Below are 17771 nucleotides of genomic sequence, written 5' to 3' on the forward strand. Positions count from 1 at the left end.
AACTGCCTTGGCACAATAGAATATGATGCTGCACAAGGAAAAGGCCTGCAACCATAACCCCAACTCAAATAGCTAGTGGCCTTGACAAAGCTGGAAAGGGGCCTTTTTGTAGATGTGGTCACTAATCTGAACCCAGCGACTGCTGTTTAGGATTTAGTCTTTAGGGGCCACCCCCTCCCACCTGCAAGCCTAAACATTTTCAGGCTGTGTCATGTTGAGCATAACCCCTCAGTTCACTGCAGCCCTGCTAGGCCACACTCAGAGGCCAGGATCAACTCGGAAGTAGCAAGGGTCCACTATATGATGAGGGTTTATACAAGAAGGTTTCTGAGACAGAGTTCATTGCAACTCTCTGTTTATTAAAAATATATGTCTCCTTGGAAGAAACACTGGTAAGCAACTAGTGTCATGACTGATTGGGTACTTTCACCTGTGCCATGGAGCACACTGGCCTTTTTCTCCATGTGACTAGAAGAGGGGAGACAGAAAAAGAGTAAAGGAACTTGGAACCTTAAGACTAGCATCTTAGGAATGTGCTCCTAATTCACTTCTACCAGCTCTCCAGAGAATGGGGTGTGTGGCATCCAGAGCAGAACCAATAGAATAGGCCGTAGCTATAAACACTGGCCATCCCATTGCAACTACCTCAACAGTAGTCTTAGCGCCACTGCTTGCCAGTGGTATTTCTATCAGTGTGCTGTGCTGCACTGCCCCGAATCTCACCGGTCTGCTAACCCCTTGCCAATCACTGAAGGAACAGGGTCTCGCTGCCCAGAGTGTGTGTCTACCCGCTGACAGCAGTGCCCACTGCACACGACACACCAGCACAAACAGCCGCCTGTCACCTTAGGGAGTGGACAGTATTAGCAGCATGTTTTTTTCTAACTGGAAACAGCAATGGTCTGATCCCATTAGTTAGGAAAACCTTGGCTTCCTTCTGTAGCATCCAACTGTCACTACCTGGAACGAAGGAAGACATACCTGCTCACATTTTATGGTGATCTCCTTCGCTCTGGTGGATGAGAGTGGAAGAAGTGGGGGCTCTTGCACTAGAATTAAGGGTATCTGAATAACAAAATCTAGGTTGGAAAATCCACAAATCCTTTTGGAAGCTCTTTCCCCGAGGTGGAGCCACATTCAAATGCACACACCTGAGCTTCTCAAAAGCAGCAGCCTCTCAGCCTATGGAAGACTACCTGTCTGTGGTCTTACACCACTCATCTGGTCACAAAATTGCTTGGTTATACAGTACGATTGTACAATTCTGTCTGCATCTCCATGCCCAACAGACTGCAAGCAACGCTCCCAAGACAGTGGATCCCAAAGGCCAGAACAGGCTTTATGCAGACACTTCCAGTAGTAGAAATACTAAACAGAAAAAGTGAACAAGCACTGTCTGCCAAGCGCTGAGTCCCAGGGACTCAGTAAAAGACACTGCTGCATTGCATGCACAGCTGTTCAATAGCACACGTCCTCCCCCACGGCAGGGGATAGCAGTTGTCATGGTTATTGAAATGCTGAAGTCTGTTTTAAATTCCATTATTGACTTGGGAAGTTGTGAGTTTCCATCCAGGCACAGCTGTGGTTTTCTTCCAGCAGCAGAGGGGAATACCAGTGTGCTTCCATGAGAAAAACTAAAATTCTCTCACCTTATCACACACCAGATTCAGATCCAGTCTAAGGGCCCAGGGAGACCAATTGGATGGCATTTGCTGCATCCACAGTGAAGTGTTCCGGCAGCAGTGGAGATCAGACGGCTTGCTCATTCAATAAAGTCTGTAGATTATTTCTTAACTATGACTCCCTGGGTCTGAGTTCTATTTACAATGTAATCATCTTAAAAAATAAGTTAAAAAACTGGACTTTATACCCACAGATTATTAACATGAGAAAATTGGAATAAAAATGCTGACACAGCAACACAATATGGTTTTGGTTTAACATCTGCTTAAAAAAATAGAACAAAAAGGAAACCTCTCATGCAAACACATTAGGTGGTGTGTAAAACAATGTGCAATTTAATCATGTCTTATCCATTCTCTCTCGCTTTGCCACCCCTGCTCAGTCTGGGTCTTCCAGTCTCACTCAGATCAGCTGATACAGATTCACGTGTTATTCTGGATCCTTGGCCCCCTCTGCCTTACCCCAAAGATCTGGGCTTTGGTTCTCAGAAAACTGACCAGATGCAAGAAGCATCTGAAGCACTTGGTACCGTTTCAATCTCTTCTTGACCAGACTCCCATGCCCAGTAACTGGGACAAAACATTTTAAAACATCCAGGCAATAATACAGTACCATTTTAGGAGGTCCCTCAGGTTTTCTAGTCCACACACATATATATATATATAATATATATATAATATCTCTATTATATATAAATTACATATACAGATAAATAAAATGCTTGCTTTTCTGTTGCACCCTTCAGAGCTGCAAGGCAGTGACACATGCTTGGAAGAAACGCTCCCCGGAGCTCCAGTCCTAGCTCGTTTTCAAAAATCCATGGTTTCGGTCGTTCTTTATGTAAGTCCTCAGCCATCTCCTCCCATCTTGCTTGGGTTAAGTTTTAATAATAAAAAACGACTTGAATGGGATCTCATCTGTCTCTAATGGAGCAGTGGGAAGGTCCATGCAGGAATGGTGGGGACAGTCACAGAAGTGAGACTGATTTATCCCAACGAAAAGAAACAGGACTAGAAAACTCAATCTCGCGACGATCTAAAAAAGGGGCAGGAGGAGTATTCATGTCCTCTCCCCCCTCCCCCCTTGGAGCATAGGTGAGGGAGGGATTTCAGACATCTGCTCACAAGGAAGTTGGTGGGGGAAGTCTTCAGAGTTTCTCAGGGGACGGGACCCAGATGTAGTGCCCAGACTGGTCCTCAATGATCTGTTTGATTTTGTTGTATATCTCTTCCAGAGAGTCTCCTTGTACAATGGCTAAAAAGGGGAAAGAATAAACCAGTCAGTCAGCACTGTACCACACCTGCACAGCCAGTGGAGCAAAGGAGCCAAAGGGGAGGGAGGGGACAATGTGGCACAGCTACCAGCAAACCTGAGCAAATCCTGTATGTCGTTCTAGATGTGCACTCCGTGAACAGCAGACAACAGGCAAACAAGGCCATTGAGAGTAAAGGATACAGAGCATCTCCAAGCAGCTAAAGGGTGACAGACTCTTGTCATGTGTACGAAGTACCAACTAGTCTCTCAACAAGGGGCTGACAATCAACTTTTCAGACAACTTCATTCAAAACATACTAGGTACTAGAACCTTTCGGAGCTCAGTGTTGGTTACTTCATCCACTTGGAACAGGAGCTGCAGGCACTTGCATAAAGATGGGCTCATTACCGATTCCCGATGGCCCAGGGATCTAGTTTAGTTTCCAGCCCCCCTTGAGAAGAAGTTCTTGGTGCTTCCGGGAGAGCATTTCCCAGCCAAGTGCATCTCATTGTCCAACAGGCCATGCATTTCCCTTTGGCAATATTTTACTACTGTAACACCCCTGGGTATCACAACACTCCCTGATGGGGTTGCCCTCACTTTAGAGGGCTGGGTGTGCCCTATTGAGTTGGACTCTACGCTTAATGAAACCAGGCACATTTAGCTTTTAATCTCTTCCCAGAATTCATTTGCTCCCACTCCCAGATCATTTGGTTGCCTTGTCAGATTCCTCACACTGTGTCATTTTTTCTGGCATCCAATGTCCCACAGGCAGTCCATCCCCCTCCAAGATTCATGATAACACATTTCATACATGTAGCCCAGAATCACAGCGGCTTTTTTACAGCACTAGAATTCCTTGGGCTTCTCTTGCTCATCTTTGTGAAAGGACAATATCCTGGAGAGGGTTTTAAATGCCCAGCAACAGGCTTGTTCTAGCCCGAACACCGCCTTTGCCACGTGGTTTAGCTGGGCAAGTCCCTAGGGCAGCAATCAGGCATGTGAGACGGCAGTTGGTGGGATCTCACCGTTCTTTCAAGATCTTAACATGTTTGCTCCTATGCTGCCCATTACTTTCCAGAAATATTTGTGTGGTACAGCACTTGTGCTATTTTCCTTAACATGGGAGAAGCCCTGCCGTGCTGGCTAGCTTATCTGCAGAGGCACAAGTTGCCATGTATCCCTTACAGGCCCTTCAAATGCTCTTTCCCCTAAGCAGCCACGGTACCATGCTTTTCTTGACAGACTAAAAGCAGTTCAGTCTTCTTCACCTCTCAAGTCACTAATTTAATCCTTCAGCTCATAAGCGGCACCTTCTCTCTGTCTGCTGTTCCCATGGGCTGACCCCCATTCCCCATTCAGCCCTTCAGTAAGTTTTGCTTTTCTGTTTGCCCCTTTCTCCTTGCTGCCTTCAGCAAAGCAGAAAATCCTGCACAGCTGCTGCCCTGCCTGGGCAGGTTTGCCCTTCCCCCTGGTCTCAGAAGCTGCATCCACAGATTCCTGTCCATTTCTGAATTCTTTTGTTTTCAGAGGCATGGGAGAATATCCCATAAATATGGCAGCAAGGTGGTGCTGATGAGGTGACTTCTGCTCTGCAGGACTCTTACCTGTAAAATACTCTCCAAACTCCTGCTCCAGTTTCATGGCTTTTTCAAAGACCTTATTGGCTTGTTCATACGTCTGCCTCCGATTCATCTCCCTGCCAGGCATGGATGAGAATCGTTTCAACGTGTTTCTTTTTTACTTAAAACAAAAAACCACTGCCACCACCAGTGCTGAGAACCCTCCATATTTTGGGGAGCTAGTTCCTTGTGCAGCCCCTACAGACTTATTGCAAGAGACTGGGCAACATGCCGAACTTCATGTGCTCTCTTGCTGCACTGTGCAATGCAAGTCCAGCTCCTGCAGTTCCTTCCAGCACCAATATGCTTCTGTTCTTTGGGTGGAGTGGAAAGATGCTGGAAAGCTCAGACAATCATTAGCCTTTTGCTACAAGCAACGTGGCCCCAGGACCTTGTAGTGCCAGCTAGCAGAGGACACAGAGGATTCGTGGTTTTACAGAGATGCCATGTGAATTATATCCAACCCAATAGAAGGGTGTCCAAAGTCTGCAGAGCGCCCATAGCCACTGGTCATCAGTCATGGTTCAATGGATGGATTTCATTTCCAGAGTTGCCTCTATACTGAAAATTACGTTCTTAAGACAAGTAACCTGTCTCGGACAGGTCCTTTCCAGGCAATGCTTCCAGAGATGCTTCTCTCTTATCTGGCCCTTGTGTCGGCCAGCGTAGGCCCATTTGCACACTAAGCCAGATGCGGATTCAGAGATTTCACGATCGACCGAAAAGGAGTGTGCAGGGAAAGAAACACGCAGGGGAAGCCCTGCATAGGATTAAGGGCAGTGGAGTGTTCCCTCATCTGGAGGTGCAAATGGATACAGCCTGACTGTAAATACTGGAAGGGCTTTGGGTGACCATTGCTCTGTAAGAGAGAAAGCAGCTAGACACATAAGGGTAGGTTCTAGAATGCATATTAGGCCTGTATTCGATCTATAACAATTCTTCCCAATACTTCCACTCACTGTCATTTGAATTTCTATGATTTGTTACATTAACTTTTACTGGTTTTCCCTACGGCTACGTCTAGACTAGGCATGATTTTCCGCAAATGCTTTTAACAGAAAAGTTTTCCGTTAAAAGCATTTGCAGAAAAGAGCGTCCAGATTGGCAGGGATGCTTTTCTGCAAAAGCACTTTTTGCGGAAAAGCGTCTGTGGCCAATCTAGACGCGCTTTTCTGCAAAAAAGCCCCAGTCGCCATTTTTGCGATCGGGGCTTTTTTACGCAAAACAAATCTGAGCTGTCTACACTTGCCCTTTTGCGCAAAAGGACTTTTGCCCGAACGGGAGCAGCGTAGTATTTCCGCAAGAAGCACTGATTTCTTACATGAGATCGGCAGTGTTCTTGCGGAAATTCAAGCGGCCAGTGTAGACAGCTGGCAAGTTTTTCCGCAAAAGCAAATGCTTTTGCGGAAAAACTAGCCAGTCTAGTCACAGCCTATATGTATATCTAAGTGCAAGCTACAGTGGGAAGTCTTCTGGCCCTGGATTCAAAGTTGCTCTTAAGGCTTGCTCTTATCAGACATTTAAGCTTGGACTGCCTATGTTTTCCAGGGTGCATCATGGGGGGAGCAAGGGGAGAGGGAGAAGTGCACATCTTGCACTTACAGTGAATATGAGCAACTCTCAAACTGCAGAGACATTAAGAATGCCTGTCACTATCAGAATAGCCTTGCAGGGGGAGCAGCAGCTTAACTCCCAGGGAGCCTGGCCTCCCTGAGCAAAGGATCCCAAAATAGGGAGAGACTTTATAGCCCCTTTATACTTCCCACACAGGGCACAAGACTGGGGGGGGGGGGGAGGGGCACTGCTACCAAAAAATCTCTGCTCAAAGGCACAGGCGGAACCTGAAATGGAACACCCACAGGGACGCTTCTTGAACAGATTCTGCAGATGCAGAATAAGCACAAAGGACTTAAAGAGACACAACTGGTGGGTAAGGTCCCATGGAAACTAAGGGGACAAAGGAGTTGAGGAGAACTGGCAGCTTCTCATGGAGACAATATTTAAGCAGAACAACAAGCCATCCTGATGGGAAGGAAAGAGGAAAAAAAAATAGTAAAAGGTCATTATGACTCATCAGGAGCTCTCTGATGATCTGAAAATCAAAACGGAATCCTACAAAAACTGGAAACATGGACAAATTGCTCTGAAGAATACAGAATAGCATAAGCATGGAGACACAAAATCAGAAGGGAAAAGGCACAAAGTGAGTCACGCCTACCAAGGGACATAAAGGTAGTAAGAGGAGGCTCTTTAAATACATTAGGAGCAAAAGGGAGATGAAGGAAAATGTAAGTTCTACTTAATAGGTAAAAAGACCTAAAAACAGATGATGTGAAGAAAACTGAAGTGTTTAAATGTCAGTTTTGCTTCGACCTTCACTAAAATGGTAAAACTACAAGCAGATACTTAACACAATATTAAGAATGCAGAAGGAATAAGACAAAATAGGGAAGATCAGGTTAAAGACAATGTAGATAAGCTAGATGTATTCCAGTTAGCAGTGCTTGATGAAATTCACCCTTGGGTACTTTAATAACTAGCTAAAGCAGTGATCTTCTGGAGCTCATGAAGGCCTTGTGAGATCCCAGATGACTGGAGAAGGCCACGCATAGTACCCATCTATCAAAAGGGAGCAAGCAGGACTCAGGGACTTACTGACTAGCCTAGCACCCTGCCTTTGATACAGGGAAATATACTGGAACAAATCAATGTGTAAGCACAGAGATAATGGGGTAATATTGTCAAGAACAAATCCTACCAAACCAACCTAATCTCCTTTGGTAGGGTACCTGGTTTAGTGGAGCGGGGAAAGCAGTAGAAGTGAGTATTTTGATTTCAGGAAGTATTTTGACAATGTCGCAGATGAAATTTTCAAAGGCAAACTAAGGAAATTTGGTGTAAGCGAAATAGAACATGGGTATTCTGCTGGTTGGAACGCCACATTCAATGGTTCACTATCAAATTCAGAAGGACGTATCTAGTGGAGTCCTGGAAGGGTCAGCCCTGGATCTGGCCCTATTCAATGTTTTCACTGATGACTTAAGTAATGGAGTGCAGAGTATGCTCATAAAATCTGCAGATGACACCAAGCTTACAGGATTAGAATTCCAAAGGAGTTTTGCAAATTGGAAACTTGGTCAGAAACCAATAAGAAAAATTCAGTAAGACAAGTTCTATACTTAGGAAGGAAAAGCCAAGTGGACAACTACAAGCCTGTTATAACTGGGGAGGTAGCCAAGTTCCCGCGAATTTTCCTACTCCTGAGTAGAATGAATTTTGTTACATGCAAGACTATGGAGGTGACGTGTGACACATTACTGCCATATTGGCGCACACAACAAAACTCACGTGGTAGGGGTTGGGCTAATGGATTCTTAGTGTGGGCGAGGGCAAAGGCTTGGGACGCAGGGGTGTGAAAGCTGTGGCTGGGGTTGAAGGGCTCAGGTCTGGATCAGAAGGTTGGGGTGCCAGGGTATGGGCTAGGGTGGGGCTGAGGTGCAGGCTCTCTCAAGAGGGAGGGAAGAGAGAGAGAGAGGAGACTACCTGCAGTCCTCTCTCGCTACAGCAGCTCAGGGCCAGCTGAGACAGCCGCTGCAGCTCCACTGGGCACAGTGGGGGGCACCTGTCCCCAGAAGCTCAGGTCCCATGGCTGGGGAAACGTGCCTTCCCTCCCACCCACCCCCCAAGCACAGAGCAGTTGCAACAGTGGGGAGGTGCTGCCCCTTCTGGCTCCAGCACAGAGCAACCACAGCAGGGAGGAAGCACCGTTAGCTCTCCCCTAGCACAGAGTGGCCATCCCATGCTGGGGCCAATGGTCAGATGGCACTCGGTGTGCCTGCCCTGAGCCCTACATGGGGCTGTTAGGAAGCTGCACACCCACCCAGCTGTGCAGCTGAGAGGGAACTTGAGTAGCTGGTATATCTGCTGAAGAGGATCCAGGGGTCAGCTCACTTACTGAACAGGAGTCAATGGGATGCAGCTGTAAAAGAGGTGAATGTGTTACAAGGCAGACATGGTAGGTAAGTGTCCTAGTTTTCCTGGCTCTATGAGACCTTAGCTGAGTGCTCTGCCTAGCTCTGGATACAATACTTCTAAAAATGTGGACAAATTAGAGAGCACGTGCCCACAGGAGAGCAAGAAAACGATAAAGGTTTAGAAAACTCAATCTGCGAGGAAAGGTTAAATAAATTGGGGTTGTTTAATCTTCAGAAAAGATGGCTAATGGGCAGGGCTCGACAAATAGTGTAATCTACTCGCTCGTGGCGAGCAGATTACACCCCGGAAGAGCCGGCGCGGAGCACAGAACCGCGCGGCTGGCGAGCCCAGCTAATGGGGGATCCCTGTAATAGTCCATTAAAGAGCTATTCCAAAGAGGATGGCGATCGGTGAAATTGTCCACAGGTTAAGAAGTGATGCTTGTAAACTGCAGCAAGGAAGCTTTCAGAATGTACATACATAACGATGGCTAGACTAGGTCAGACCAGTGGCTCATCTAGTCCAGTGTCCAGTTTTCTGACTGGTGGCAGATGCTTCAGAGGGAATGAACAAGGAAGACAATTTATTAATTCATCCATGTCATCTAGTCTGAACTTCAGGGACTCAGAGACTAGGGACACCCAAAGCAAAGGGTGGCATCCCTTACCATCTTGGGCAAATAGCCATTGGTGATCTAGCCTCCATACATTTATCAAATTCTTTTCTGAATTATACAAGTTACAGTTTTGGATTTCATAACATCCCCTGGCAAGGAGTTCCACAAGTTGACTACATTGCATTAAGTTTTTTCGCTTGTTTGTTATAAACATATTGCCTATTAATCCCATTGATGACCCCCATGTACATATGTTATATGAAGGAGTAAATCACACTTCCTGATTCTCTCTCTCATTTCTCCATGCCATTCATGAGTTTATAGACATCTATTACATCCCTCTGAGGGTCTGTCTTCACTATAGGGTGGATCCACGCCGCAGCAATTGATCCACTGGCACTCAATTTATTGATCTGCTTAGATATGATAAATCGACTTAGGAGTGCTCTCCGGTCGAGTCCAGTACTCCACACCAGGATGAGAAGAATAGCTAGAGTTGACAGAAGAGCAGCTCCCACTGACTTTATCACATGGAAGACACCCATGGCACGTGTGTCAACTTCAGCTACACAGTTTGCATAGCTGAAGTTGCGTAGGTTACACTGCTGTAGACTGGGCCTTTGTCATCTCTTTTCTAAGCTGAACAGCCCAAGTCTTTTACTCCCCTCTCACGTGGAGCTTGTCCCATACCCCTCATCATTTCTGTCGTCTTCTCCCCTTTCCAGTTCTTATGTATCTTTTTTTTCCAGATAGGGAGACTAAAAGTGCATGGGGAATTCAAAATGTGAATGGACCACAGGCTTAGATAGTGGCATTGTTATCTTTTCTATTTTATTATCTTTTCTATTTGTTCCAAACACGGTTAGCTTTTGACTGCTGTCAGAGAGCCTAAACTAATTTAGACCCCATCATTTTAAATGTACACTTGGAATTATGTTTTCCAATATGTCCTACTCAGAGTTTATCAACATTGAATTTCACCTTCCATTTTGCTGCCCAGTCACTCAGTTTTGTGAGATCCCTTTGTAATCTTTGCAGTCAGCTTTGGACTTTTACTATCTTGAGTAATTCTGTAGCATCTGCAAATAATGCCACCTCAAGTTAAACCCCTTTTCAAATCTCATTTATGACTACATTGGACAGCACAAGTCCCATGACAGACCCTTGAGACCCCTAGTTACCCCTCTCCACTGTGAAAACTATCCCTTGAACTAGAAAGGGAAGTTCTGGAATAGGCTCCCCAGGGACGTTGTGGAATTGCCTTACTAAAGATGAGGCTAGAAAACCCTGTGTCAAGGATGCTCTTAGGCAGGTCTGGTCCTGCCTCAGGGTAGGTGGCTGGATTAGGTGACCTCCTCCAGTACCTTCCAGCCTGACATTTCTGTGATTCTGTGACCTCGACAATAGCCACCTTCCCCCCGTCCCTTTTCTGAATTGGAAGCAGCTGACGTGCAGGTTCCTGATCTCCTGCAGCTAATGCACCGAAGGAGGAGGGGGCAAATAGGCACTTACATGAGAGCTTCGATGGATTTTGGCTTGATGAAAATGGCAATAGGGTAAAGTTGTGCTTGTTGCAACCTCTTGATGGCATTGCCAGACACGTCCAGGATGCAATGCTTCCCCTGGAAGGGCATGAGGGGACCAGTGTCATTCAATCACACCTACCTCTGGCTTCCCATTTCTGAGCGCAGCCTGGAGCAGGAAGACAAGGGATGGAATATGCCAATCCCAAGATATAGGCCACGCCCCAGCATGGACAGAATTTCCTGACCAACAGGGGCAGGGTGGCAGTACCCAGAAGGGACTGGGGCTTCCTTTCAATAGCCAGGACACTGACGACAAACCCGCAATGGACTCTCATGCTCTGAGCACAGAACATTTCTGTTCTCGATCCACTGCAAAGGACCTCGGCACCTGCGCTTGTGAAGATCAAGCAGACACTGCTGCTGCAATGTGCCTTGCTAGCCCAGAACATCTGCCTGGAAAGGATGGGCAGGTCTGGGGGTAAAGCACTGGGCAGTCTGGGCTGGATTCGTGGATCTGTGGGACTAGGCCATATGACTTGGCAGGAATCCCTGCCTGAGAAGCTCTTGCTCCACACGTAGCAACATGGCTACAATGGCTGCAGACAGAATAGGATGAGACATCATTTGGGTGAACTGCAGGCTTCCCTGGGGACTGCATGTTTATACTCACTCTCTCTGCAACTGCCCGAACCGACTGGATACTGGTCCCATAGAGATTGTCATTGAACTGCCCAGCCTCTATGAACTTGTTGTCCTGAATATCTTTCTCCATCTGTTCTCGGGATGCCACAAAGTGATAGTCCTGCCCATCCACCTCATTCTCACGCCGAGGCCTGGTAGTGTCTGAAAGAGAAGGGTTCCATGAGTCAGAGCTCCCCAGCTTCCGCAACCTCCCTCCACCAAAGCTCAGCCCACACCTACAGCAACCTTGGCCCCTCTCCAGAGCACCCCTCTGCCTAGCGCTGAGTCAGAACCCCCGACAACAAACACCAACACTTACGCGGCACACAGGAGCCAAACTTGTGTGGAAACTCGGAAATCAGGTCATCGTTGACTCGGTCTTTCATTGGCCCCAGGATGATCACTGGCCTCGCATAGTGAACTGGAAACAAGAAAAGCCATGCCCCTGAGGCTGAGTCTCTAACCCCAGTAGCCTCCCACACACTTGCTGTGGAATACTTGTGGTCCACACAGGGCGGCCATTCACACCGCGGCTCACACTGGCGGTCCACACAGGGCGGCCATTCGCACCGCGGCTCACACTGGCGGTCCACACAGGGCGGCCATTCACACCGCGGCTCACGCTGGCGGTCCACACAGGGCGGCCATTCGCACCGCGGCTCACGCTGGCGGTCCACACAGGGCGGCCATTCGCACCGCGGCTCACGCTGGCGGTCCACACAGGGCGGCCATTCGCACCGCAGCTCACGCTGGCGGTCCACACAGGGCGGCCATTCGCACCGCGGCTCACGCTGGCGGTCCACACAGGGCGGCCATTCGCACCGCGGCTCACGCTGGCGGTCCACACAGGGCGGCCATTCGCACCGCGGCTCACTTGCAAAGCTTTCAGATCTACCCAAGGGCAGAACCATTCCCATTCTAAAACAAGGGCACTTTTCTCATGCACGTGGAGACAATTTCTAGAGACTGGTCTTTGGGCACAGCCCACAGAACACACCAGCAACTCTCAGGAAGAGCACAGAATGGAAAACTGGTGCTTACACCTCCTCTCTGACATGCCGTTGCACGCGCTTTCCTGTGCGCTCCTCCAAGTGTAGGAGGCTGGGATCGTGGTGTGAGTGCAGGGTAGGAATGCACCTCCTCTCCCAGCCGTGCTGCTGGCACTTACACCCCGTGTCTGGAGAACACAACCTGTTCTGCTGCGGCTGAAGAGCTAGCGAACTGGCGGCTCCCCGGTGAACAACGTGCAGGGTGCTCTCAGCTCTGACTCCAGGCACTTACGCTCATGGGCGGGAGACGCAGAGCAGAAGAGACCAGGCGGGTTCACGGCGGTGGCAGTTTTATAGCCAGAGTTTTGAGTGTTTGCACTGGCCAGAGGCCCGTGGCGAGCAGAGTCTGCAGGCAGAGGCAGCCAAGTGCCCCTCCTGTTTTCACTGGATGCCTCGCAGCCCCCCGGTTTCCTGGCCTCCCAGAGCAGCAGCTGGCATGTGCCTGAGGCTAGATTCTGGTGCTGGCTGGAGATGCAAGGTCTGATGAAGGTGGCGGGAAAGCAGGCTGGTAGGGCACCTCCAGCCTGTCCCCAGCCAACAGAGCGCTGCTGTAGCGGCATTTTACGCTGCTCCGTCTGCTCCCTCCCAGGAGGGTACGGCCACGCTGCTGAGGGGGAGCGAAAGGGGCTGTAAAATAGGCCCAGGGCTCTCAGCCACTGCTGCTGCAGCACCCTTCAAATCACACCAGGAACCCTGGGGCTCCTGCCGTGGCAACCACGAAGGCCAAAGGCTGGCTGGGGCAGTCTGGCCCCGCCTCTGCTCACACTGGAGTCCCGGCCCCCCCAGACACCCCGGCATAGGGGTAAATCCTGGATTAAGAAGCGCCAATGCACAAGCCAGGACTCCGGACCCCAGCCATACTCACTCTCTTGCCGTGTCACCGGTTCATACGACAGGATAGTGTCCTCTTGTCCTTCTGGAACAGAGCCAGGGAGAAGCAGGTGAGTGTCTGCAGGGGCTTCTCCTGCCTCAACCCTGTGCTCCCAGGGAGCAGCATGAAGGAAACAGGCAGCCAGGAGCCGCCATACGCGGGTGTCCAAAGGCCTCTGGATTACCCACATTGCTGGACAGCACAGTGCAGCGGAGAGGCCCAGCCTGCAGTGCTGCAGAGCAGCCTTCCCATTCTGCCTGTCCCAGGAAGAGCTAACAGTACCTGCAGGGTCATTCCCACCCGCTGGCGGGGGCTGCACTCAGCCCAGGCGGCCCAGGCAGTCTCTTCACGGCCACTTGTCCCAGACACGCGAGGAGCTCTTTGCAGTCTCTCCCCCAGAGTCTCTTCCCAGGGCTGCCCCCAGCCAGCAGGTAACCTGGCCAATGTTTGCGTTGAGGAGCCTACTCCAGGCACCTTGGAGTCAGGACGGACCGGCAGGGCCACCTCAGCCTTCCTCCTTTCTGGCTAGCTGTGTGGAATCCGTCCCTCTCCGGTGGGGGGGGCCACAGCCCCACCCCCACCTGCTCTGCGCAGCCATTCCACAGGCCCGGCACTTTTGCTGTGCGGGGTGCCACCTATTTCCCACCCTCCATCTGTGGATGCAGGCTAGGCCCTGCGGGGCTGGGCCCTGCCCTGCTTGTACACACTGCTTCACTTCTGAGCTGCCCGGCTGGCACCAGTGCGTTCGGCTCAGATCACCTTGGCAGGGTGAACTGGGGACACAGCAGGGCAGCAGCAGTTCCAGGCAGGTCGAACAAGGGGACAGAAACCTCGGGCAGAGCGAGCATTATCGTGGAAACCGAAGCTGTGGGTGGCCTGCAGAGATCGTCCTCTCAGAGCACAAGAGACCTATGGGCTTGGCTCCAGGGGCTGCAAGGCACCCAAAAGCCAGAGTTGCCTTGGGGAAGAATCCTCAGCTGGGACAGATCACAGGGAGAATCCTTCCACCTCCTAGTACCCATGTCGCTGTATCCCGCTGGAAGGAACCTGGAGAGGTCGTCAAGTCCAGTCCCCTGCCCTCACGGCAGGACCAAGCACCATCTAGACCATCCTGACGGGTGTGTCTAACTTGCTCTTAACTATCTCCAGAGATGGGGATTCCACAACCCCCCTGGGCAATTTATTCCAGTGTGTCACCACCCTGACAGGCAGGAAGTTTTCCCCAACGTCCAACCTCAACCTCCCTTGCTGCAGTTGAAGCCCATTGCTGCTTGTCCTGTCCTCAGAGGTTAAGAACAGTTCTCCCCCTGCCTAGTCACAACCTTTTAGGGACTTGAAAGCTATTGCATCCCTCTCATGCTGCTCTTTTCAGACTAAACAAACCCAGTTCTTTCAATCTTCCCACATAGCTCATGTTCTCTAGACCTTTCATCATACCCGTTGCTCTTCCCTTGACCCTCGCCAATTTCTCTCCAATTTCCTGCAGCGTAGTGCCCAGAACTGGACACAGTCTCCAGTTGAGGCCTAATCAGTGCAGGGTGGAGTGGAAGAATGACTCCTCGTGTCTCTCTTGCTCATAATGCCCCTGTTAATACAGCCCAGGATGAGGTTTGCGGGTTTTGCAACAGTGGCACTCCGCTGACCCCCAGATCCCTTTCGGCAATACTGCCCAGGTAGTGCTCTCCCATTCGGTGTGCGCAGCTGGTTATTCCGGGCTAACAGCAGTACTTGGCATTTCTTCTTCCTGAATCCTTATCCATACTGCTACCTAGTCCCGGCAGAAAAGCTGCCATCCCCTTGAGGGAGCTGGCCACAGCATCTCTAGGACCTTCAGCTGAGTGGCCAAAGGAAGCATCGGCCTCCGAACAGGGAACACCACGGGCACAACAGAGAATGAAGACGCTTAGCACACACAGGGGCGAAGACACGGGGAGAGAGACACTTACTGGAACTGCTCTCGCTGTCACTGGTGTTTGACGTCACGCCCTCTGCAAACCAACAAGAAAAAGACGCCAATTCAGAACACGCGCAGCCAGGAGCTCACAAAAGGTGCGTGGGGTAGGAGACAGTCACCAAACGCTAGTGGCCACAGGACACAGGGAGAGGAGATGGGCAAGCCCCACAGCTGATCACAGCGTGCTGACCCAATGAGATTTGTCGCAGATTCAGCCTGTCCCCAGGGGCTACACTCAAACTGGCATTTCCAGGTGCACAGCCCCACTAGCAGGTAGATTTCAAGGCTCCTCTGTCAGTAGCTGTGGCAGGGATATCCAGTGCGGTGCACTTGGGGCACCGTGGCAAGTGTCAAAAGAAGGTGGGAATGCCAGAGGCAAGGCTTCCTTTCCCTGTAGCCTGTAGGCATGAACTTACGGCTAGCTGGCTCCCTTTCCCCAGGCTGGAAAGCTCTATCCTGGCATCAGACACGGCCTACCCTGGTAAGGCACCAGGTCTCATCCTGCATCATCTCCAAGAGCAGGGAGCTGCCCCCATGAAGGATCCAGCATGAACTAGACAGAGGGCTGACGCCCGCCGGCAGTCCAGTCGGTTTCCAAGTCCCAGCTGGCCAGGTGCCATGCGGGGCTGGGAGGTGGGAGGGAGGAGGGTGGCTGCCGTAGCACACAGACACACCAGCACAAACCCTAAGCGAGGTGTAATCTGACCGGGGGTGCGGCAGGACTCACAGAGACAAGACACTGACGAGACGGAACAGAGTTCGGGGCCTTGCTTGTTTAAGCCATTTCCGATGCTGCAGACACCGCGGCCTGCTCCCTTCGGTGTGGGGAGCCCGGGTGCGGAGATCGCCTCCCCAGCGGAGTCTGTGTCACAGCTCAGGGCACGTGCGCAAGCACCGGAGCAGGCAGGCAGCACAGTGACACAGCTCCCTGCTTCAGGAAGAGCCAGCAGCCCACGTCACTGGGCCCTGACTGCAAGCCAGCAGCAGCTGCCAATGCAACCAGGACACATACTCATCTGGGCTGGCATTCAACCCGAGAGCCAGCTGGAGCTAAGCTCCAGCTGTGACCACCAGCCTGTGGAGGACACAGTGCGGCTCCCCCTGCCATCAGCGCAGGGGAATTCTAACTCCATGCAGCAGGCACAAGAGGCTGTTCTACCTCTCCTGGGGGGACGGAGCGCTCCCTTAAGCCTAGCCCCCACCACCTCCACTGCCTGGTGCCACACATCAAGAGCAGCCTTCACTCCCAGCGCCTGGATCCCAGCCTCCCCCGGAAACACCGCCAGACATGCCAGAAATGGAGAGTGAACAATGCGCATTTAAATGACTTACTCAGGTTCTTTGCTCCATAATAATCGTCACTTAACCCAGGGAAGTCCTGATTTCAGAGCCCGCAGGAAGGGGCAGAGAGCCAGAGAGGGGAGTAAGAGAGAGGGAGAGGAAGAAGACAGAGCCAGGTGAACATTAGTGACAGGAGTGCAGAACAGCTGAGAGCTGCAATTGCAAGTGAGGTTACACAATTCAAAAGCATCTTTCTGGGGCAGGCAACGCATCCAGCCGTCACACTGCCGACCCGAGCAGCGTCCTCTCACCAAGCCAATGGCCGTCTCAGGGCCTCCAACCTGCCTCACAGGGCCTGCAGGCCACCTGCTCACGGAACACACTCGGGGAAGGTGCCTGCAAAGGAAGAGCTGGCCCTGGAGCAGCCCAAGTGAACTGTTCCAATCCCGGAGGCAGGGAGGCCTTCCCAAGAACGTCCCTGGCTGCATCTCCCACTCCAGGTGACTGAGGGCCCTAGAGCCCTCTGCCCACACCCGTGCCCTGGTACACTCCAGGCTTAGCCTTGAAAGGGCTGAGCAGTTCAAACCCCTTGGCAGCTCCCCGAGGGAGCACCCAGGGCAAACACTGCTCCCTAACCAGCACATCAGAAGTGGCTTCAGAGCACGTCTACACAGCAGGGCTAAGGTGGAATTAAGCTATGTAATTTCAGCTGTGTCAATTGCACAGCTGACATTGAACTAGCTTAACTCGGCTTTGGGCGCTGGCTACGCAGCAGGAATCAAAGGGAGAGCACTTCCACTTCCCTTACTCCTCGGGAAAGGAGGGTTCCAGGGCTCGGAGTCAGAAGTCCTGCAGCTCATCGTTATTTCGAAATACAGGCTTGCAGTGTAGACATGCTCCTTGTTATTCCACAACAATGCTGCTGTGTAGACGTCTCCTTAGTGGAGCGCTGTGAAGCATTTCAAGGCGGAGACTGGCTACAAGTAGCTAAGAGGAACAGACAAGGAATGGGGTCCCCACGGCATGCTCACCGGGAGCTGGCTGAGGCTGGGCCTTCAAACAGACTAGAGCGCCACAGGCAGGGAGCAAATCCCCTTTGGTCACAAAGCTGATTATGTTCAATTGCCTGGTGCTGCCCTCTGCAAGCAAACCGTCAACCCCCTTTTTCCCAGATGATCCCAGATCACAAACCCGTCCAGGAGGGAAAGCAGAAAACCAACCCCCCTTCCCAGGGACTCTCCCAGACATGGCTCCCACT

The 17771-nt window shown here is 50.9% G+C and overlaps 1 protein-coding gene across 1 annotated transcript in view; it reads right to left on the bottom strand.

Moving 5' to 3' along the window:
- Positions 1–338: 338 nt before the first annotated feature.
- Positions 339–17771, bottom strand: part of DLG3 (discs large MAGUK scaffold protein 3) — a 169711-nt gene continuing 152278 nt past the window's right edge. The window contains 7 exon segments of the mRNA XM_075917662.1: positions 339–2937; positions 4546–4637; positions 10664–10773; positions 11348–11520; positions 11678–11779; positions 13273–13323; positions 15225–15266. Coding sequence (XP_075773777.1) covers positions 2831–2937; positions 4546–4637; positions 10664–10773; positions 11348–11520; positions 11678–11779; positions 13273–13323; positions 15225–15266 — 677 coding nt within the window. The 3' untranslated portion in view covers positions 339–2830.

This window comes from Pelodiscus sinensis, unplaced genomic scaffold (assembly GCF_049634645.1).
Source record: "Pelodiscus sinensis isolate JC-2024 unplaced genomic scaffold, ASM4963464v1 ctg71, whole genome shotgun sequence".
Classification (NCBI taxonomy): Eukaryota; Metazoa; Chordata; order Testudines; family Trionychidae; genus Pelodiscus; species Pelodiscus sinensis.